The sequence below is a fragment of the Musa acuminata genome, chromosome BXJ2-6, assembly GCF_036884655.1.
Source record: "Musa acuminata AAA Group cultivar baxijiao chromosome BXJ2-6, Cavendish_Baxijiao_AAA, whole genome shotgun sequence".
NCBI classification, from domain to species: domain Eukaryota; kingdom Viridiplantae; phylum Streptophyta; class Magnoliopsida; order Zingiberales; family Musaceae; genus Musa; species Musa acuminata.
The window spans coordinates 1,943,428-1,966,950 of NC_088343.1; the positions used below are offsets into that span (position 1 = coordinate 1,943,428).

General features: G+C 35.7%; 2 protein-coding genes across 7 annotated transcripts; both read right to left on the reverse strand.

Moving 5' to 3' along the window:
• Window positions 1-295: 295 nt before the first annotated feature.
• LOC135614203 (pathogenesis-related protein PR-4-like) lies at window positions 296-1,030 on the reverse strand. The gene is made up of 2 exons (XM_065111298.1): window positions 736-1,030; window positions 296-608 (listed from the first exon to the last, which is right to left on the reverse strand). The coding sequence occupies exons 1-2, from the start codon at window positions 1,000-1,002 to the stop codon at window positions 438-440; spliced, it is 438 nt and encodes a 145-aa protein (XP_064967370.1). The 5' UTR covers window positions 1,003-1,030; the 3' UTR covers window positions 296-437.
• Window positions 1,031-2,056: 1,026 nt separating this feature from the next.
• On the reverse strand, window positions 2,057-23,264 carry LOC135586585 (putative ion channel POLLUX-like 2). Of its 6 annotated transcripts, XM_065111289.1 has the most exons (24): window positions 23,019-23,262; window positions 20,489-20,577; window positions 18,887-19,023; window positions 17,198-17,472; window positions 16,511-16,582; window positions 12,983-13,058; window positions 12,731-12,829; window positions 12,473-12,627; window positions 12,260-12,364; window positions 9,999-10,085; window positions 8,080-8,164; window positions 7,539-7,686; window positions 6,214-6,290; window positions 6,043-6,123; window positions 4,743-4,931; window positions 4,548-4,661; window positions 4,106-4,198; window positions 3,868-3,994; window positions 3,729-3,805; window positions 3,056-3,103; window positions 2,911-2,980; window positions 2,729-2,802; window positions 2,399-2,509; window positions 2,057-2,316 (listed from the first exon to the last, which is right to left on the reverse strand). In XM_065111289.1, exons 1-24 carry the CDS (start codon window positions 23,111-23,113, stop codon window positions 2,215-2,217), a joined length of 2,586 nt encoding a protein of 861 aa, XP_064967361.1. In that variant the 5' UTR covers window positions 23,114-23,262; the 3' UTR covers window positions 2,057-2,214. The 6 variants fall into 6 exon arrangements, 5 of the variants coding, with proteins under 5 accessions (XP_064967361.1, XP_064967362.1, XP_064967363.1 ...); XM_065111290.1 differs by lacking the exon at window positions 4,106-4,198 and having other exon boundaries at window positions 23,019-23,263; XM_065111291.1 differs by lacking the exons at window positions 4,548-4,661; window positions 4,743-4,931 and having other exon boundaries at window positions 23,019-23,264.
• Window positions 23,265-23,523: the final 259 nt, after the last annotated feature.

Sequence of the window (23,523 nt, forward strand, 5' to 3'; positions counted from 1 at the left end):
TGTACCGCCTGGTACGGATGGTACATACCGGTCCGACCGATTATCGGTACGCGGATCGTCTGTTACCGGTCCGAGTGCACTGTAGTACTATAGCAGTGCTACAGTACTCGACACACCTGAGTGTACCGTTCGATATACCGTATCATATCCGTATCGAGCCCAGATCGAAATATCGGTACGGTATGATATTGCGAACCTTGCTATGGTTTAGTTTAAAAGGAATGTTCCAAGTTTATCGTCTCACATCAGCGAATTCCACGATCTTCTTCTTTGTCATGCAAAGACAGACAGCAGAGGCAGTCATTCCTCGTTGTCATTTTATTGGATGGTAAGATAGCATTACAGCATCACTAACTGAGCATGCAAGCAAGCTTATTTATATAGATCGATGTATATATATATGCTTGCAGGAGATGGTGTGGAAGAGAGGCAACAGATCAGTCACCGCAGTTGACGAACTGGTAGTTGACAATCAAGTGGCCTCGATTGTAGCCGCCACCATCGGTATCCAGTTGAGAGAAGACGCCTTGGTCTAAATCTAACCCTCCGTTGGCGCACTGGTCCACGATCCTGACCGTAGCCTGAGTTCCCGTCGCCGTGTTCGTCACCTGCAAGACGCTCGCCAGGGACATGGGTCAGTGTCGAGTCCTCGACCTTTTGCTCTCCCAACACTGCTTCAGTGGATTGGGATGGGTCGACTTAGAACGTATAGTATCTGCGGCGTGGAGTTGTTACCCGCAAGCACTTGCCACAGGCGTCGCGGCCGGTTGGGCCGACGGGGCCGCAGAAGGCGGTCCAGCCGTACTTCTTCCTCCACTCGAGGGGCTTATTGGCGTCCCACGTCGCGCAGTAGGCGCTAACACGGTTCAGGTCCCAGTTATTCTGAGCCGGGTAGTAGTAGTGGTACGTCGCCCGGACGTTGGACGCTTGCTGCGCGCTGGCCGCCGCGGCGACGCAGAGCAGCACGGCGACGACGGAGCTCACCTTGGCGCTCATCGTCATGATGGCTTTTCTTCGGATGAAAACGGTGGCGGCATGGAGGCCGGCATTTATAGATGTCGCTGGTGCAAGTTTTCTCGGATTTGCGTGGAAAATGGAGCCAATCTGCGTGACGTTTCTGATTTCCACGTGACCGGAAAAATGGAGCCAATTTGACTGGAACGATGAATCGAGACGCCCGCCACAGACGGGGGCCGCCTTTGGTGGTGGAGTGCTCGAGCAAATGACATGAGATTCGATGGTTGTGCAGATGGATGGAGTCACGTTTCCAACCTCAGAAGCCAAATGTTCGTACCAAATCCAATCAATGGGGCGAGAGACAGAGTGAGCCACTAGAAACTTTCCTCTGTCACCATTACGCTGGCACAGTCAAGTCATCTATGCTTTATCCATGTCTTGACCACACAGCACCCTTTATTATCATAAGATAAAGAGAGATGGAAAACTTCGTTTCGCCACCAAGTCTCTGCCCATCGTGACTAGGAATAGAACCCACCAAAAACACGAGGTTGGGTCTTCTGACATGATGCTATACTTTTTGCACGAATCAAATTAAGATAGCATTATAGTGCAAGAACTACTTGAGAACTCACCAGGGAGTTTCCATATCCCACGCAGCAGGCCCGGATGGGATGAACCTGCACTGAACCGACATCGTATCCATGCAATTGATCAAACACCTGCCGGGCAGAAGCAGTATCTCCACAACCCAAGCACGGACATCTTCATGAGAGAATTCTGCAAATGAACATGGACCATGGATCTGTTAAACGACAGAAGATCTGTGATGAGAGCATACACTTGTAAAGATCAAAACCTCTGGACTGGGGAGAGACAAAACTGATCTCGCGAGTCGAGTACTCGGGGTGAGGAACTGCAGAGCCTCTTTACCGGGGCCAAGATCTGGTTGAAGTGGGTTAGTGTGTTGCACTTCTCAAGAAGAACAAGGAAGCGATCCCAGCTGCACAGAAGCCATAACTAGCAAAAGAAAGCAAAGGATGTAGAATATACAGATTGTGAAATCCAGCTGCTGCTGCATAACCAGAATGCTTAAGGATTTCAGAGCACAGATTTGTATTTCTATATTGATACTTTTGATTGCCACAAAAGGTGGACGATCATCCTTGCACATAACAACCCACCACTCCGACCATGAACAGAAGATCTTCCAACTTCACTGCCATATAATATATACTCCAAAGAAAAAAAAACATTTTACACAATGAGCGGTTGTTCCCCTTCAAGCTCGGAGATTACAATAAGCAAATCTGTCTTCTCCAGGAAAAGAGGTTCCGTCTTGTTTCTTGGATTTATAACCTAACATAATGTGGAGGAAGTTAACATGGCATCCAAATTAGTGATAGTGAAACTGTGTGGGTAGGCAGTACAAATAAACTACCTGCTTGTTTCCTTTCACATAACCTATTGCAACTTCTCGGCGTAGGATTGCTCTTTCAGATAGCTCCAAGAAAGATGGCGTCTCACCCTCCTTCATGTAGAAGCTTATATCCTGTTGGCAAGGTATAATGTGTTTCAGACACTATTTACTTGAACAACACACTGGTAATGGCCTGGCCCGTCTCCGACCACAATCATTCATAATGAAGTTTGATCCAGGCCCATTATGAACAAATGTTCCAGTCGCAGAATTTGGCAAATACAATGAAACTCCTGAGATTAGAATGAATGAAACCAATTGAGACTGGAATTAAAGAAGATAAGAAAATACCTTCAGATATATCTCATCTCCTTCAGCATTAAGGATGTCTTTCCAAACCTCATTCAGCTCAGCGCTTTCTGCCACTGCCATCCAGAAGGCAGGGTGTGCTTTATTTAGTTTATAAACAGTAGGGATGGTGTCTGCAAACATAACCAAAAGTGACGAAACTTAAAAAGAAAAAAAAGGGATACCTTGAGCAGTTACAAGGCTCATCACTTCCTCAGCACCAATAAATGAAAGGGATGGTCTTATTCTTGAAATCTATACAGAAGATGAAACGATTCATAAAATTGTTATTCCTTATTCTTTGGGTAGCTAATGAAGTTAGAGAATTACTTGTTTCCCAAGTCTTGTATCAACAATTTCAGCAACTAGGTTTTCCACCTGAAAAAAAGAAGAGTGTGAGAATTCGAGTTATGAAGTGGAATTTGAAAAGCAAACAAATGCAGTAAAACAAAATTTAATTCGATATGAAATAAGAATAATACAAATGGAGAAAAGGGAGCACATGGATGATCTATGCTTTCTCAGATTCTCATTTTGTCTGGAAGTGGAGCAGGAACCGAAATCAACCAGTAAATTTCTTATTGATGTAAAGTTTACAAGAAGACCAAAATCTACAGCAATTTTCTGATATGGCTCCAATGAACCAATATAGATAATTAGAGGAAATAAAAAGATAAATGTTATAAAGATTTGCAACTGAAATTCTCTCACAAGTTGCTCCACAATATTTATCCATGCTTAACCTGTGCTGCATGGTGTAGAACCAAATGTTTTCAAAGAACCAAAATAACAAATAAATGATCTCAAGAACTAATTGAGTGCTGTTTTTTAAAACAGAAATAGATATAAGAGTGCTGGTGTATGGAGACAATTTGTAACACAAATCTTATGCAGTAGGTAATTAATTAATCAGATGCTGCATGCTATAAAAAGTCCAGAAGAGCAATTTTGTTAAATGCACTGGCACAAATAACTGGAATTCTTCAATAGTGAACAAGCAAACCTTTATCCCATGTTTTTTGCAAATAATTTCAGCAAGAAGAAGGGAATAAGTTGTTTGTTTATCTGCTTGGGATGGATCTGTGAAAAAGATATGTCAATTGAGTATATACTTTGAAAATGGGCATTAATATAGAAATTACCTCCAGCAAGCCATTCTTTGTCAGATATCACAACAATTGATAGAGGGACATCATCCCCCTTCAACGAAGAATTCCTAATATTTAATATAGCTTCCTTCAGTGTTTCATAATACATGGGATTGCCCATCTATGCATAACATCATCACAAACCAACAGCCTGTTAGAGCAAGACAAACATGCAGACAAACACACTAATACAGTACACGATATGCTTAAATATGTATATATAGAGAGATACCCTGTGAGAAACTTTGACATTCTTTAATTGGCTTTGGAGCACAGGGTTCACTATACTGTTCCTTTCACTGATGGAAGCTTCTGACAATATTTCCTACAAAATTCAGTATGCATTTTCCATGACTAAAAGTTCATTTCAAATATTTATTCACTAATTCCCAGATATATTAGATTTGAAAATGATATGAAAAGAATCTTTTGGAAGTTAACCAACATTATTCTAGTTTATTTAGGTAAGTGCTCAATAAACGAACAGAAATAGCATGGTCAAATGCAAGGAACTGGGTCAACAGCTTTTTAGATAACCCTGTACAATATTCGTGTAAATGTTTCTCAAGTGCTATGTAAAGTCATGTGAAGAAAATGCTTTCTTATCTTCTCTAAAGTTTATATAGTCATGTGAAAATAACACTTGCATTAATTTCCAAGTATCTGGAACAGACCAATGTACTACCAGGTCCAAGGTAATAATCATATTCTCGAATCATATCAGCAACTCTTGGTCGCCATCCAATCATGAATATGCACTCTCGTGGTCCAAGATGCCAATCACTAGTCTGCACAAAGTTTGGAACTTGTCAAAAGCAATGAATAATCTTCTAAAATACTGTTGTAGAGCCATTTGACTACCGTCATACCTTGGAACTTGATTTTGAAGGGCGTTTTACTATATTTTCGAGCCTTGATTTCCTAATCTTGGTGTCAAAGCAAACTTCAGTTTCTGAGCATTCTAGATTTTGATAATTTGAAGTATGCTGCAAATTTGATGCATCCGGGAGCAACATTTGTGGCATTTTTTTCCCATAAACAGGAGCTATAAGAAGCAGCTATGATTGAAATAAAAGTTAGGAGACAAAAAAGCATAGCAAACAAGGAAACTGTTTGTGAATCGTGTTATGATAAACGTCTAGGAATGTTACCAACTGAAAAACACCTACTACATTTGTAATTAACAAAATACTTATTTAAAAAGCATAACAATGCTTGGTTTATTATCATGACTGACTGCCCTGCCAATTTTGATCCATTATTCTAGCTAGATGGCCTTATGTAGAAAATTTGTTTGGTCCTATGATTTAAACATTACAAATATGGATCATCTAGGTTGTGACCAGATTAATTAGAGTATATGAGAAATTGGTGGTTATGACTAACCAACAAGCATAAACTCAAAAAACTTACTCATAAGATTTGATAAATTATATTAAGAAGGTGATAGTTTCGATGAACCACTAGAAAACGTCTAAACAATCAATAGGCATCATGTAGAAACATAAAAGATCATGCCCTTCTTTGTATCAAGTATCAACTTTGTTTTATATTGACCATGTACTTAATCAGTTTCATTTATTCTTCTATCTCAATATACCTAGCAAATCTGTAAAGCCTTTCTTATTTTCTGCATGTTCCCTAGTAAGTTCCTACTGGGTAATTGAACATAAATCTTGGATCCTTGTGGGATGGGAATCATACAAAACGGGCAGCACAGCTAATGAGCATCCTTTACTCCTGCAAGTCAAAAGTTTGTTCCCCTTGGCTTGTTCTTATAACTAAAACACTAGTGACCCAGATGGAAAAGAACAACCTTATCTTGGTGCCAAGGCTCATGCTCTAGGGCAGTTATTAAATAAATATCATGTTAGAATAATAAGTAACTTCTATGCATGGCCTTGCTGCCTCCTAGTAGTAGGAAAACACTTCATGTACATAACACTTAGTACAATTTTTCCCTGTCTAGCAGCAAATACTAGTGTGATGAAATCTTTCCAGTGGAAGTATAAATTGGAAGAACATTATCATAGTTCTACACTTCTACTACCATCCACCAATGGGTGAACACAAATTATTCATTTAGTCTTTATTGACATTGTTGTAAGATTGATGTCTAGAGAAGCATGAATTAATATGATGTTCAGTAGTATCAAAGGATATCCATACTTTGTCTGTTTGTGTAATCACTTCATCATCATTTGGGTGAAAATATATTTTTCCAGATCTAAAGAGGCCACACACCACTGCCTGGAGAAAGTAAAAAAAAATGATTAGATAAATACTATACCTCAGAATCTACAGAAGAAAAAAGCATTTTATAAATTTTTTTAGTTCTACCTCCTGGATGGCTTGTCTTGCATACTTGTACTTGGAGTCTATTAGACATGAAAAGCTACAAAGGTTGAACACATTTTCTGTAAGCAAGGAAAACAAACATCAAGACTCCATGGAGGTAAGTAAATCCACTGTCATTACTAAAATCATAAAAAGAATTCCATTTATTTAATGAAAAGATGTTATCTTCATAATCTTATTTGGACACCCCGTCGATCAATTTTGAGGACATCAAACCCATCAACTACCAAATCCCCAAATTTTATAGTTAGAACATGCAATCAAAAAAGTTCAGGATGTATATGAATCTGGCACTTTGAGATCTACTAGCTCATTAATCCTCCGGATTTCTAGTTCAAGCATGATCATTTTCATATTGACTTACTGTAACAGACATTAAGAATTATCAAATTGGAATCCAAAATAGGCCCAGTATGAATTAATGCACAGAATAATGGATAGATTATGAAGCTTCAAGGACAAATAGAAGTCATGTAACATTTTATGGGATAAAAAGAGAAGCAAAGCCTTTATTAGATCATGTCTCTAAAAGACATCAATTTTCATTTGTACAAAAGAAGGTTTCTTTATTGTCAATATCTGGAATTATAATACATTGTCTTTAATATTTTGTACCAGAATAACTTGGATACATTTGTAAATCACTTCAAAGACCAAAATGATTTAGCAAGGAAATGACTAGTTTCTTAATACTAAAAGCAAACATCTTAGAAGCAAGAAAAATTTTTGACATGGCAAACCATCTAAATCAATCAAACAAGAGATGGTGACTGTATTAACTGTATAATGAGAAATAATCTTGCGTGCTACATGCTTGTAATCTTGTTAAACGGAAGAAATGAAAATTAAGTAGAAGGCTTAACTAGGAAGCAACTTAATGGACATGCCAATGTGGCAAATGGTTATCAACAATATTAACAGTTTAAGGATGAAAACAAGAAGAAACTTCAACATTTCAGAATATGGCATTTGCTACTACATTCTGCTAAAAAAAACATATGTGCCATTAAAAAAACATATAAGTGAATTATAACTTATAACTATATTAAGTTCATTTAAGTAATACTTTACTTAACAAAATAAAATATATGACCATATAAATGCTTCCTAACAGAATATATGGATCAAAAATTTTCATCATAAATATAATATTTTAGAATATTTTACGGAAGAACATCTTGCAATCAGTTTGACAAGCAGAGTTTCTAATGCATAAAAACATTTTTTTAAACTTTTATTGCACTAATAATAGCACTTCTTTCTTTAGTCAATCTCAATTATCATCATGCAGTTAGGGAAAAAATTACTTCGATAATTAAGCAAGTGTCTGTAAACTTTGAGGAGACCCTTTTGCCGAGAACACTGAACAAATAATTTGGAAGCAACCATCTCAACTGGCTGCACATTCAGGCCTGTGATTGACTTAAGAAGTTCAGATGTAGTAGAGCTGGAAGCCTACATTCAGAAAAAAAAATTGTCAAGGTCACAACTTCGAATATAAATAAATAAGTAAGCACTGACTCAAGCAAAATTCCAGATTATGGCAAGAAATGCTAGTGCAATTTTATCACAGACAATGTCAAGGTTATCATGCCCCACAACCTGAATAATCTGGCAAGGAAGGAAACTTGTTGGATCTAATCGCCATCATTTCAACATTTTATGTTTCCTATCGAAGTGGACTTTTATTAGCATATGTTGGAGCACTAACTTCTCGATGTTACAGAAATTCAGAAACTAAACTAACATAAGAACTAAAAAATCAAGAGGTTGTTCTCTGTTAGCAACATAGCATTTCAATTAATTACTTTTTAAAAATAAAACTTTTCAGCTGCACAAATAATATACCTCCACTATGGTAGGGACAGATGCCACATTGGGAAGAGGCTGAAGAGCTATCAATGAGAGAAATGCATCTGTGTCAACTTCATACCTGATTATATTAACTTCAATAAGCAAATTATCAACATGTAAAGCATTAGAAAAGAACTAAGACGAAATTCCATGTAGATTAGGATGAAATCACTTGAACTACTGGCAGTGAAATAGTCCACATAACAATCAGCATTGTTAAAGTCTAATATGCTACTGGTGTGTTAACATAGAGTATTCTCAAAAAATGTAACTGAAAGAAATCTTTGTGAACATCTATAGATGCAATAATATTTTTGAGCATAAATTCAGATGCTGCAATGTATCCCCTGAAATGCATGCCCATGATGCTTGAAAAATGTTGCAATCGTGTACCCGGACAAGCTCAACACACCTAAGTCAATTTTTTTATATTGGATTCTTATTACGGTGTATGTCACTCACACGTGGACAAGAACATGAGACTCATCACTTGTGATCACTTGTGCAACAATACACTAACCAATCAGATAAGACACATAAGTCAATTTTATGAGCATCATTTTCCATCTCATAACTAAGTCAGTTTTACGAGAACCAGAATATGCACCGTTTTTTATCTCATAAGACCTCATAGGTCTTTCATAGGATAATCAACAACTATTTGTGCTATATTTCTGATTTCTTAGTATTATTCCAGTATGCAAGCCATCATATGAAAAAAGGGTTCTGCATTTTGTTTATTGCATATTAGTTGCATCTGGCCAATATATCATTGACAAATTTCACATGAATCTTACTTAGAATTGCAAAGTTCTCAAAAGTCAAAACAATTATAACAGACTATGAGTTGTTAGTGAGCACAATTCTTGATCCTAGTTATGGATTCCCCTTATCATTGTGGCATAGAAAACAAGACTATGAAAACAGCAAGCATCCGAATATCACAAAAAGATCAAGCATTCTTGATGTCAAAATTAAATGAAAATTTCTAGCTGTCATTTATAGGAAAACATATTACAGTTTCCAACAACATTGTTTGATTTGACTATTTTGAGTTTACACTGACTTCCGTAAGAGATCCATATGACAACTCGCACCTTCATATGCAATTGCCACACCAAATTGCCAGCAATTGTTGAGTAACAAAATGTTATTCAACAAAAACTGTTAATTCAAAACAGTTTGTGTAAAACCAAAACAAAATGTTAGTATATGCAAGCAACTTTTTGTGTAAAATCCAACTTGAAGATTCAAGCCAAGTGGTGTCCTATACCAGTAGTAATCGCAAGGAAAGATTCTTGCCATAACCCGTAACACAACTATGGTCCATTTAGCTATCAGGGAATACATACTTCAATGTCCCTAGACTCACAACACAATTGCCGCTGTCTTTGATCTCCTCTCATAAAACCAGCAACTACAGTTTACTAGACCTCACCACATGTAATGCACATCTTACTTTAAAATTGCACCGGAACTCATAAACAAGTCACCCTTGGAGAAAATACTGCATGGAGTCATGGACTACATGAAATCCATTTTTAAGTCAGTGGAAACAAAATGCTTTCTATCCAGTCAATCAACAAAGTAAAAGATGAACCATCAGGGTTGACTCTGGCTATGACATGGACATACCCCTGTGTCTTATGTTATATGGTGGTATGAATATCACCTTAACTATGCATTGACAATTCCAAATCAAAACAATTTTCATCCATTTATCATTAATTGGTGGCTGGTGCTACTTCAAACTTACCAACAATGCATTAATTACTCAACCTATTTCTTCTTGTAGCATAAAAATAAATGTCTTAGACAAATTGGTAAGATGACTTAAATACTTCTGATTACAATAATTTTTTCATTGAAAAGCCTGATAATTTTGAATAAGTAGAATTATAAGTTATACTAACCGATCATTCTTCGTTGGCAAAATAATTAAGGAACGTGCCTTGTCTACTGCTGCTCTTTCAAAAGATTTTGTCAAGCTTAGACTGCAACTGCAATGACAACATTTTCTAAAAACATTACAATAAAGGAAATATATTATGAAGAAGCTAATGACTTTAATGAAATAAAGTTTACAGGATGACATTCAGCATCATTGTCAATATATCTGGTTTTGTAAAGTAAACAGAGTAATTATCAACCATTTCACATGCCTGTAGTGTTATCATGGTTTGCAATACCGTACCGTACCACTCGGCATGAGCGGTACATACCGATCCGATAGAAGACCGGTATGAGCAGTACATCAGTACATCTTAGTGTACCATATGTTGATACGTTCAGTACAGCTCGGTATGTACCGTACCAATAGCTGATCGGTATATTGGTACGATACAATATTCAGAACCTTGAGTGTTATAATCCAAACATAATCCTCCTAGGCTTCTACATAGTGTTGTTTGGTAACAAACTAACAATGGTATCAGAAGCCAAAAAAATGATATAAACTTCCTAATAATGCAGAGATCTAAAGCATACATTGGTAATTTTAAAATAAATTATCACTTTTAGAGGTAATTCACATGGATCTTCATCCTATATTCATCTGATATGGATCAGCAATTTTACCTTTCTTACAATGAACTGAAACAAACCTAGTGTGGAACTGAAGATATGGTACCTCTCTATTATGCAAGAGGTGTGTATAAGACTAAGTAAAAATATGATGGACAGATTAAGCATCCCAGTACTGCTCTGATGCTGAATGCAAGAATGCATTATGAGACTACTGCTCCAGAAGTTTGCTCAACTGCATTTTCAAAATTTTTGCAAAGCTGCTGGCATAATAGTTGATGAAAATATTGCAAAAGCTCATCAGCTCAGAATGCTGTAAACAAAGGAAGATCAATCACGAGATAATTTATGGGCAGTGCATGAGATTATCTGCTTCAGTCACACAAATGCAATTCAGATGTTGGTCATCAAATTAGACTTTGAAAAGGCATCTCACACAGTTAGAGTTTCATACAAAAGCAAAAACTTTTCAGAATCGTGTTATTACTTTCCTTCCATTGCTTAGTTTCTAAATCATCCAATTAGCCAACTATAATACTTCTATTCAAGGCACCATTGTCGCATGTATCATGCCCACATTAACCAACAACTGATATCGTACAAAAGTTCAACATAACATCATCTTCCTGCTGATTATGTTGTCAAAGAAAGGGAAAAAAATCAATTTATAAAAAATTTAAATTGTCTGTTTCTCAGGCACCCAATAAGATGAGAGAAGGTTACATCAATGAGAGAAGTGGAGGAGAAATGAGCACCGTGGAAGATAGTGGTAGAAAGATAAGATGAAGAAAGAAATTGGGTTGGATTTTGATAGATATTTTGAACGGGCATGGTTCAGTTCACATCCTTGGACAATATACCAGTGACGAATGCAAAAGAAAGGAAGGCTTCGATGGTTTTTAATTGACCACCAAAGTAAAGAAGTTTCACTGCTGCTCAGGTTTCTGTACTGACGAGAAGTATGCATGGGCCACAGCAGTTTGGCACTCAAATATCTTTTTTCTTATTTCCAGCAACAGGTATAATATCAATTGGTTGCATGGTCATGGTTCACTGGTTTGGCACTCATTGCTCTTTTTTGTTTCCAGTAAGTGGTATGACATGAACTGGTTGCAAGGTACATTTTGTGCGAAATGCATCAACATACATAGACACACAATACCAATATTGACAGAAAATATCTTTATTCTTGCAACTTGCAAGTACTTCAATCTTTAAGGAACCCCTTATGTACTATATGATATGAACACTTGCCAACACATTAGACCGAGATTCGAATTAGTGATGGCGTGAAAGAGAGAACATTAAGTAACACTGATAAGATATGATGACCAAAGAGTTATTGGGTGGTAACAAGACAAATCTGCATTTGAGGATCCATTATGTTTCGCCATAAAGGTTGGTTACTGTTAAATAGAATACGCATGTAGATGTCAAATTTATTTGACATCAATTTTAAGCAAAGATTTAACATATGCTCTCATTAAACCAAAACGAGAGTACAAAGCAGCAGTTGCATACATATAAGAAGTGATTAATCGGGAGAAAGAAAAGGACATGCAAGTAAAGAATCATCTTTGATTTCTAATGAAGCTGAAGTTTTATAATATTTGCTAAACATATCATCGAAAATTCAGTAGCAATATTGCACCTTTTAGTCAGGAGATCAATATGGTCCAAATCTTTGGTGATGCTATCACCGAGTTTTTCTATCTGCTTCCTTGGAAGGTCAGACAACAGAAGAATTCTTTGCTTCCTGCAGATATGTAATGTGTTCAATATGGTGTTAGGACTTAGGAGTAATGTCCCAACTCCCAAGGACACATCTCTAAGATGAAGTACATTGACAGGCAAATAATATTACCTCACTGTGGCTGTACCTAAGCGAATGGCTGACTCATGAAATTTATTAAGCTGCTTTAGTATAAAAGTCAGATGACTATTTACTCCACAGATAATAATATGATCCTTTTCCATAACTTGCAACTGTGCTCCTTCTCTAATCTTTTGCATGTTGTTCTGCCAGCATATATTGGTGCAGGAATATGTTCTTAGCTTGAAATGGTATATCTTACACTTTGCATTTTAAAAAAATAAATGGAAAATCTAAAGAAAAACTTACTCGAAACTGTTCAGTCATTGTACTTAATAATCGGGAATAGAATAATATTCCCCAAATAGTAAGGACAAGACCAAGAATACGTTCAACACGAGTTTTTTGCTGCCAAACAACATAACAGCCTAAATTTTAGACCATTATCATTTACCACCATGTTACAAAAAAAAAGGGTAAATGTATGAGTTATGATAACTTGTGGATAAAACATAAAACATCCAAAGAATATCAGTTTGTTGCTATGATACTTGATCATACTCTTAAATGAGTAGAAGATGTACAAAGGCATGCCCAAGCTTCCCAAAAACAATCTTCCAAAGACTGATCCTTGTTCCTAAATAAGCAGATCACAAATAGTTATACAGAGATGTCTAGGATAGCAACTGAAGCAGGTACTGATAAATCAACAACTGATAAAGGCATAAAGCTGATCTCAATGAACATCTAAGCAAGCAGAACACTAGCTTGTCAAGAAAAAATATATATAGAATTCAAAAACTGACATTATCTTAGAAGCAAATTTAACAACCATAAGTACAGGAGATGCAGTTTAGAATGAAGAAAAGTATTTATAGACAACTTTGAAATATAAAAAATTTATTTAAAAATTTAAAGTCAATGACAGGCTGAATGGTTCAGGGCATGTCTTTAGTGGGATCAACAATAGGTAATTTAAGTTTGAGATCAAGTCACACTGAGTGATTGGGCTTTCCCATTTTCTGCAGTTTTAAAAATGAACTTTTAGCCATTTATTTTAGCAGTCATCAATGAAGTGTGGTTAAAGGAACAAGATACTGACATGACATGTTACAGCTTAGGACTATGTAGTTATGACAAGAAAATAAAATAAAGAACATAGATATCATAATAAAAAATAAGTTAAATTAAAAATTATACATGACAAAGTTGAACAAGTAATGCTCTGGCAGTGCATAACTATAAATCATGAAAGAAAATATTTATAGCAATAAAACATGTCTAGAATGTAGAAAAGAGATTAAGAACTCAATGATAAACAATTATCATCAAAATTCATAATCTGATGCTTTAAACTCAATGACATAAAACCATAATCTAACATGTATTTTTTTAATAGTTACCTAAAAAGTAAAACATCTCAAGGAAGTTTTTAAGATGTATCCAAGAAAATATCTTACAACCATTATACCTAACAAGTATCCCATAAGTATATGGCAACTTGGCAAGCAATTTAAAGTAACCATATATTCTAGGTTATTATTTTATGATATTTCCAGACCCTGTTTTAAGTTCTTTCAGTGACAGGAGTCAGTTTAGGTATAGCATAATTCAAGAATTTAGATCTCGTTCCATTACTGATCTCAATACTGAAACCTCTACGGCACTGGTATATTGCATATCGAGCCTTATATCAATGTGTACCACCTGAATTACTCGAAAAACCAATAGAAAATTAATACCAATCAATACTGGACTAGTGAGATAACAGATATGCACCATCTAGTATCACTAAAATGTAATGAAACATTATATCGACTGGTGTTGGACCTTATGATCTGCTACAAGTCCGTGGTCAGATAGGTAAACAAACAGGTGATTCATAGTCCACACCTACTATACCCACCGGTATTTGAAACCAGGGTTTGGTTAAGAAAGTGATTCTATCATTATTTGAGTTTAGCCAGTTACTGTAGTCCCTTTGAGATCTTGGGCTTCCATGATTCCTAAAATAGAAAGAAAAAAATATTTTTGCTTGTTTCAGATTCTTATATAGTTGGGATTAGGAGATGGAGAATTACAAATATCGGGTAACACAACTTTTCTTAATTGATTAGATATGGTTGGTCAAAGGCCTAGGTGTCTCCTCTCTAACTGGGTCTTCTTGCTCTAATCTGTTAACTTTCTTTTCTCTTCTAATTCTCTTTCTATCGTACACTCATCCGCTATCATTTTGGTCTATAAAATATAACTGATTAGGAGTTGTGGCAATCATGATTTTCTATAAAATATAGTTGTCCATCACAGATTTAATATTATATCGTAAACTTGGTCCTAACTCACAAACTAATTCCAAACCTCCAACTTTCTCTATCACTTATACTTCATATGATCTATATTCTTGTTCACTTCTGTAATAACAATAACAAATTCCACAGTCTCACACCACAAGCCTATTGTTAGCCTCTCATTGATCCTTCTTCCAATCCATTCCCATGTATTTAATAGATCAAAAACAAGGTCCGATACAAAAACTTATGAACTACCTAAAGAAAATAGAAAGAGCTATGGACCATGGTGCACAACCGGCAAACTGAACATGCCACACTTCAATCATACTGACAAAACTAATGCAAATCCTACAAGTTCCTCGAATTGTACAACTTGAAGTAATGCTTCCAGACTAACTGAAAAGGAGAATGGGATGGGAAATCAAATAAAAAAGGAAGATCCCATACTAAAACTACAGTGGAGCAAAATCACAAATGCAGCCAATCCTCAATCCTCCAGAACACATGAGCACTGATCCAGAGTACAGGAATTCAACTGGTAGTGCTTCATTTGTTGATAATAGACATTGACAGAAGAAAGATCCTTAGGACAAGAACACAATAAAATTAACTGGTGTAGGACAATTTTAAGTTCTGGGTTAAGCTAATTTAAGTCAGGGTTGCGTCATCCAGTCAAGGTTCGGTCTTTTATTTTTCCTATAGTTTTTGGATGTATTTTCATTATCATGTGGTTGTTTTTAAAGTCCTATCTGAATCACATTGATATTAAGACATCCAACTTCAGGTATCATATGGCTTAAGTAAAGTTATTTAGCCGTTTGACTTTGAGTATTGAGAGTTCAAAAGGTCTCTTTACATGTGAATTTTTATGGGCTTCCAAATTTTCTAAAACAGGAAGTCATGTCCCTTGAGTATTTTTTGTATTTGAGCAATCCTATTTTATTAGGACTTAAGAGTAGGAAAAAAATATTAATAATGAGCTTTACAAATGTATTAGTAATTTAATTTTATAAATATGTAAATGAAGGGTCTTGGCCTATACCCTCTAGAATCGGAGTACTTTCTCAATAAATCCATGTTATCTCTGGATTCTCATATAATCCTTTTTCTTTCATATACTCGGTTACTCTCATTCAAAGAGCAATGTTATTCAAGTTGCGATGCAACTATTCAGATAAATGCTGAGGCAAATTGTCTTCCATCAATATGGAGTAGTTGGTCAATATTATTTTTTTTCCAAAAGATAACACATTTCATTTTTCTACTGTTGGGGCCACCGATGTAATGATTTCAAAAAAGGATAATCTTGGTTGATATAGGAGGGAGGCCACCGAAGAATTTGATCGATACAAATGGCCAAAATCTGCAAGTATCTTATTGAGTTTCAGACCTTCAAGTTGTTGAGGAATTTATAATCACAAAATGATTCCTACTACAAAAATTGAGAACAAACAAAATCAAGTTTGCTACATAGCACACAAAATGCAATAAATTGGTTTACAATGGAGTCATCTTTTTACAATCTGCAGGACACAACTTCAGCTTTCCAATAAACATATGTTAGTGAACCAACAGACCTTCAGTATGGTCCAACAATCAAGCCATGAAACTAAATGGAATATTACACTTGCATGAGTTCTGGAATGAGTACATGCAACAGAAAACATATTCTACTCTTGACATATATTTGCTCTATGTAGAAGAAAGACAACATAAATATCAAGGCAATAAGAGACAATAAAGCAACAGAACATCTAGGGTAAGATGACAAGGACCAGATGAAAATATATACGATAACCTGAATTTGTAGAATAGGATGCCTCCAATCATAACGAATGAGAAACATGCCACAAGTAATACCACAAAAAACCTACAATTACAAGTAATATGAGTAGCAGATAAGAGAAAATGGTTCTAGATTTAACTCGTTAGTAAAAGTTTTATAAAGTCCACTACTTCAACAAGAAAAACCTAGTGTAGATGATTCATCGTGTAAATTTGTAACATGCTGGAAAGTGGTATATATAGTTTCACTTTTATTAATACATAGTTGAATAAAAAAAAGCTCCTAGTGGCAACAAGGATCAACATGTCATTTTGGCATGTACCAGCCTGAATCAAGATGCACCACACCAGATGTATCAAGGCATGTCATTTCAAATCGTGTAAGAGTGCTGACATATGATTAGGCCAAGTTTTATATTGTGTTTTTAGGTTGCAAAAAGAAATTAGTGTTCTTAGGCACAAGGGTGTTTTGACCAGCATACAGGGAACCACATTATGCCAGAAATGCATTGCCCCCATGCCACAAAAAAGTAGCAATTCTTGTTTGGCAATATAGTAAAGATGATTTAGAGCTCCCTTAGTGGCACTTAATAGTATAGAATTAAAGTATACTTGCTAGTCAACAGCAAAAAAGTATGAAAAGGACAATTCAGAAGTTAATGGTAACTTGCTAGTAGAAATATCCTGCTACTAGACTTACATGCCAATATTTCGTTCAAGCTGGATGTTGAATAAATAATAAAGTCGAGCAATACTCCATTTAAGTTCTTGGAATGATGGAAAAGATACGTTTAACTGAAGAGGAATGGGTTTGTTTATAGAGCTAGAGTTGGACAAACAAGCAAAAGGCAAGGTACTGCCACACCATGGTAATGTACAAATTGTCCTCAATACTAAATGAATAGTATTTGACCATGCCAATCTGGACAAAAAGTAGAATGATACGCAGCGTAAAAGTACTTTAACTTGAAAAACCTGCAAAATGTTTAGACAAACAAGCTTAGAAAATAGAACAGATGGAACTACAATTAGGAATTGTAACATGCTTTTGGTACAAACTTGTTTCACAATTACTATCCAAAGTAAATATATACAGAACTAAAAATCATAAAATGCTTCTGATATAAATTTGTTCCATAATCATAATGTACATGTTTGATTGTGAAATTTACACACCGCACATCAAGTGTTTAGAAGTGGTTCGATAGCATTAAGATATTCTGAGTTTCTGACTATGAATAATATCCATGATTCTTGACAAAAAGATTTCTTCCACTGTTCTGAAAAAAAAAACTTATTCTCATCAGAGAATCATTTCTGAGAATTATTCGTAGATTAAAAGTACAAATTGTTGTACAAACGAAGATATTAGATTTAAATGGCTCACAACATAACAATAACAAAAACAATTTGATGCATAAACAAAGATATTAAAGACTAATGACGTGAAGCTTAACAATAAAGTTCTTTTAGTAGGGCCAACATCTGTCAGTCATGAGTCATCAACTCATCAACAAATGAAAAGCCGCTTATTATTAAAAACTGGCTATTATCATTGTCAATAAACTCTTCAAGTCCTTTAAGTTCATCTTATATCAAGTTACTGCAAAATTTTAGTCTAATTAATAAAATATTATTATTGTCTGAGACTCCGAGATATTGTTCCCCCTTCTCTTGTCGACATATTGGAAGTTTTGTTATCGTAAGACAAGCAACCACTACTCCATTGCCAAATTGTAGGAAAAAGTGAACAAACTTATATCGGTGAAGATCTACGGAGTTCAAGATACTATCACCGAGAGAACTTCAAGTTCCCAACTTTTCTAGGGCTTCATATAGTTGGTTCCCATCACATTCAGTCTTACAGTATGAAAACCACCTAATACAAGGTATTCAAGACCACAAAGAACTCAGATACATATCACATAAAGGTAAAAGAAAAGAAAGAACAAACAGAAAATTAAGCCTAAATGTTGCCAGGATTCCCTTGTATGATGAGGATAATGATGAAGCATATGATGAGGATTTGCAGTAAACAGTCCCACTGAATAGCCAGTTAAAGCTTCAGTCTAATCTTCTCCTTTAATCCGTAATTATGAATTGTTCTCACAGTCACCAAGTAGCAGATATTGAAATTTGAAAGTATGAGATTACTATTTCACATCACCAATGAAACAAGCCAAATTCTTCAGTACACCATTGACTCAATATATGGGTTCTAGTAGTGGCATCATTGAATAAGGGAATATAATAAGCACCTGCATAGCTTACTGAAAATTGAAATAAGCATAAAATTGCCATTACAATCATCCAGCAACAAAATTATTGAACCAAAGCAAAATGCACACATATCAGGAGGCAAAAGTAGGTGTGATTAAGTAAGCATTACAATATAGTTTTTATCAAAGATGATATTCTTGCTAGTGTTATTTGCAGAGTTGGTGATGAGTGATCTAAAACGCAAGATGTGCAAACTGAGAGTCCGTATGTTATCCAATCTTGTTGCTGACTTGGCCATTGTTTTTCCTGGGAGAAAAAGAAACAGGGAGTTTTAATACCAAAAAATGAACACAAATTAGTTTCATCAACTGTCACTATATTTTAATTTTGGATGTTTAAGTAAATAACAAGAACATCCTCCATATATGGAGTCAGTTTAATATAAACTGTTTGTGTTCTTTATATCCATCCAAGAAGCCATAAATATCAAAGATCAAATGCATTAACACGAAAACATATTCAACCTTTGCATTAACACATGGATGAGATTGTGTATAAGCTCATTTTCTCAACATATAAACCTCTCATTAACACCAAGGAGAAAAGATATATATTAGAGTCTTCATCATTGAACATCTGAATGAATTTTAAGATTGCTCTCAACACAATCTCAACCTATTAAAAGCTCGTAGTAAGATTCTAACTTCTAAGGCAAGCCAATTAAGCAAGCAAGTGTTTTCCATGAAAGCTAGGTCATTCTGCATGCAGGAAGAATTAAATTTCTTGTTGTACTTTTAAGGCCAAACATTAAAGAAGAGCAATAATTCTGGGAACACGATAATCCGCAGTTCTCTGATAGGCCTAACAGCTTAAACTGTTCATATGTCATGACAGAAAAAAGTAGGTTTTGCATTTAACCATGCATGTTTCCTATTTACAGTTTAAAATCACGAGTTGGCACAAACATAATTAGGAACGAAAAAAATAACTTTTGCACTTAACCATGCATGTTTAGTATATACAGTTTGTAAAGCACAAATTCTTAAAGACAAACGCCTATATATAAAACATCATTATGAACAGAGCCTCCAATTTTTTGACAGATCTAAGGGATATTAAGATAACACTATTCTAGAAAGACACAAAATATGACACTTTTTTAGAAACACAGAATATAAGGCATTTTTGCTTGTTATAATAGCCCATCTGCACAAATCTCAAATGTGTGCCTGGTAGAAATAGACATGATGTGGAAGATAAATCACAGAACTATGTTGACATCAATGATGTATGAGCGGAATACACTATGTTTAATAGAAAGGTGAACATGAAAAATAACAAAGTACAGGGTAAATGGAGCACAATAATGTAAATAGGATTTGGTCCAAAAGAAGAAAGAAACTGATGGACCATATAAGTTGAGAATTATAATTTCCTACCATGCTTAATATTTAAGGTCACTGGATCACAATAAGACATATATATTCTACCAATAACTTTTACAAACATATTAGCTATATAAAGCCATACTATAAGTATATATTCACGTTTTATCATGAACATCAGTGTCAGCATGGGCACATCTAATTGTTAAAGCAAATATGTTTCCATGTAACATCTTTCATAAATGTGAAAATGGCATGATCAAGTATAATTATCAAATGGATGTTTCCATCCTTTTTTAAAATATTGAAGATAAATGACAAGACTAGAAGAAATCCTATATAACAAGGTCACAATGTTCTCAGTGAGTAAAAGATATGGAGCACACCTGAAGAGTACTTTTGTAAATAGCTGGCACATGTCACTGAGGATTGTGTGCAATGACATTGAAAATGGAGAGAATTCCTGTTAGTGAGACTGCATTTTATTAGAGTTACACAACAAGCAACAAGAATATTCCATAAAAGAAAGGAGACTGGTAGTCTTGTACTGCATCAACTGACTATCTAACCTAATTATTAAAATACATCAGCTTAAAGAACAAAAAGATTTTACTGTATATATAAACTTATGATTTGATCAAATAAAATAATCGATAGGTGTCAGCGGCTCCTAGTAGAGGAACAGATAGTCCTAATCTTAAGTATTGAAGCAATGGTGAATCACCAATGGCAAGTGAGAAAAGAAGATCAGAATTCTCTACCCAAATTGCTTTTGATAGTCAGTCAATGACTAGGCACATAAGATTAGACGATACACTCAAGCTACTACATCAAGCAAAAAAGAAGCAGAACTGTATGCCATTTTTAATAACTTTTTTTCCTCAAACTACCATGGCCTCAAATGCAGCCTAGACTTTGGAGACAAGAGTATGGTCACAGATGCAGCTTAGACTTTAGAATCAAAGATAACTTCTCTGATTATGATGATAACAAGAGACTATTATTCCCAATTAATATCAGTTTGTCTATTCCTTGCTGAAGTTTAGCTCTATTGAGGCTGATGTCAATGAACAATCAAAAGGAATGGCATCTATCCTTAAATTGATGACCAAGTTTTCTTTTTTCTATCTTTCTCTCATCCAATCCCATCATCTATATTGACTCATCTTGCCTTACAAGTGCATCAGAGATTCTTGCAACCATGTCCAAATCACACAGACAAGTTTCCACATTTAAACTTCTAATTTGTAATATTACAAGTTCCAACTTTCCACATGTACAATCCTAAGTTATGATAAATTTTACAGTGAGACCAGACAATTGTTCTGGCAAAGTCAATAGTTACTACCTAATATAGACTCTCACCAAGTATCACGGGCTACGCTTTTCAATGGTTTTGAACACGGACTATCTTTTGGCCAACAGCACAATAAGACACAACTGATGACAAGGGTCACATGCTGACCAATACAAGCCAATCACATTGCGAGAATGTTGACCAATACAAGCCAAGCACAATAAGTCATTTTTTTACAAAAGCTCTAGTTGACTTGGTTGGGAAGGGTCTTCTAAGTCTTAAGAAACATCTAGGATCATCGGCCTCTAACAAATGTCTTGCAGTGGTCAGTGACATAAGAAGGCCTCCTGCTACAGCCATTAAGCTGTTATAACTCTCTCACCGACTTTTCTCAAACAATCATGATCTTAATCTACTTATCAATTTTCTCACGCATTTAAGCTTGTCAAGCTATTTTTATCAGTTTTTCCTTGTGATTTATTTTTGTCATAAGAAGCATTCAGTTGGCTTCTTCCAAAACATTATCATACCAACAAATAAGGTTGTAGGTCAGGCTATGAGTTCTAAATTCTGCACAATAGTGGAAATTACACCATTAAATCTAGACTAAATCTGTTAGTTGTTGATCCTCCTCACCTTAGTGTTTCTCTATCATGATCAACTTTTCCTAGTTTGAAAGAAAGACGCACTGCCTCAATATCATTAGTGAGATATTAGTTAAAAGCTTTAACATAAATGTTATGGAAAAAAACATTGGATTTCTCTGTGCAACCATAACTTGCAACAAGAAGTTAATTAATATTGTCTTTAGATGATAATACATGTGACTGAGTGCGGAAACCCATCTGAAATAGCATTATGCATAAAGAAATAGAACTTTTGTAAAGACTGCTCAAAGATACAATTACCATCCACCAATTAGATCCAGTCAATATAAACCACGTGTCCACAACAGTATTCAAATAACTAATTATCCAATATAGGACAGTATTAACTAAGGGCCGAACTTTTAAGAGCAACAGAAAAAAAACAATCCATGGGTGCAGGTAATCATCACACTCAACAGAAAAAAAAAAAACTTTCCAATATTAACGTCCATCCCAATGACTTCATTGACTCCTTCACATTTATTCCTAATCATTCTTATCAACCCACAAAGAATTTGGAATTGGTAGAAAGAAACAAACAGTTGACAGAAACCTTCATCAGTGATCAAATCAGCATAGCTTTAGATTCAAGAAACCGATCGTTCTCTTTCGTAGCAACTCACGAAGATCAGGAAACTAAACTAACCGTTAACCAAGTGAAGGAACAAAACACATAGATACAACTGACCACCGCATCAAAAATCCATCGCAAAACCCCAAACCGAATAAAGATTCTCCAAAAGAATCTAGAAAAGCATAAAAACACGACTTCAGATTGGAGAGACCGGTCGCATCCTATCTTGACAAGACATAAGATCAAAGAGAAAATCTTTCCGCGAGAAGAATGAAGCAGTCGTCGACCAAGCGAAGGAACGGAATACACGGACATCGTTCGCCGCCGCCCCAACCATCAAAATCCATTTCCAGAGAAAGATCCTCGACAAGTCTTAGGAAGAGCAAGAAGATCGTAACCTGCAACGACGAATAGCGCAGGTCGGGAGGGTTCGGGGAAGAGGGCGAAGGGATGGCCATGAGCACGTCACGGGCCACCGCAGCTGAGACCCCATCTCCTTCTGCCTTCACTTCCCTAGTCTATGGTCTGATTCAGTGAAGAGGATTTGCTATAGAAGGGAACGGAACAGAATGGCCTCTCACTCCCTGTCGGTCTCTCGTATAACTTAAAGCAGATGGGAGCGATGGGATGCCCCGTTGGCTCATTGACATATATTGCCGATGGCAAGTAATATATATATATATATATATATATATATATATATATATATATATATATATATATATATATATATATGGAATTGGTCATTTTTGCACCCCTCTCTCTCCCGTCACTTTTCATATACGCCCCTATTTTCTGTAATCCCGAAAATACCCTTCCTCGCCGGTGCTCCCCGCCTTCGCCCCGCCCGTCGCCTCCGTCCCTGCTAACCCGCTCATCGTCGTGATGTCCGCCCTTCCCTGT

Excerpts from the sequence above, each read along its gene's own strand:
- LOC135614203 (XM_065111298.1), bottom strand. The coding sequence starts at position 1,002 with ATGACGATGAGCGCCAAGGTGAGCTCCGTCGTCGCCGTGCTGCTCTGC. Across the intron at positions 609-735 it reads CCTGTGGCAAGTGCTTGCGG|GTGACGAACACGGCGACGGG; the intron begins GTAACAACTCCA and ends AGCGTCTTGCAG.
- LOC135586585 (XM_065111289.1), bottom strand. The coding sequence starts at position 23,113 with ATGGGGTCTCAGCTGCGGTGGCCCGTGACGTGCTCATGGCCATCCCTT. Across the intron at positions 12,628-12,730 it reads CAATGACTGAACAGTTTCGA|AACAACATGCAAAAGATTAG; the intron begins GTAAGTTTTTCT and ends ATATGCTGGCAG. Across the intron at positions 6,291-7,538 it reads ACACTTGCTTAATTATCGAA|AAAATGTGTTCAACCTTTGT; the intron begins GTAATTTTTTCC and ends CCTTGCTTACAG.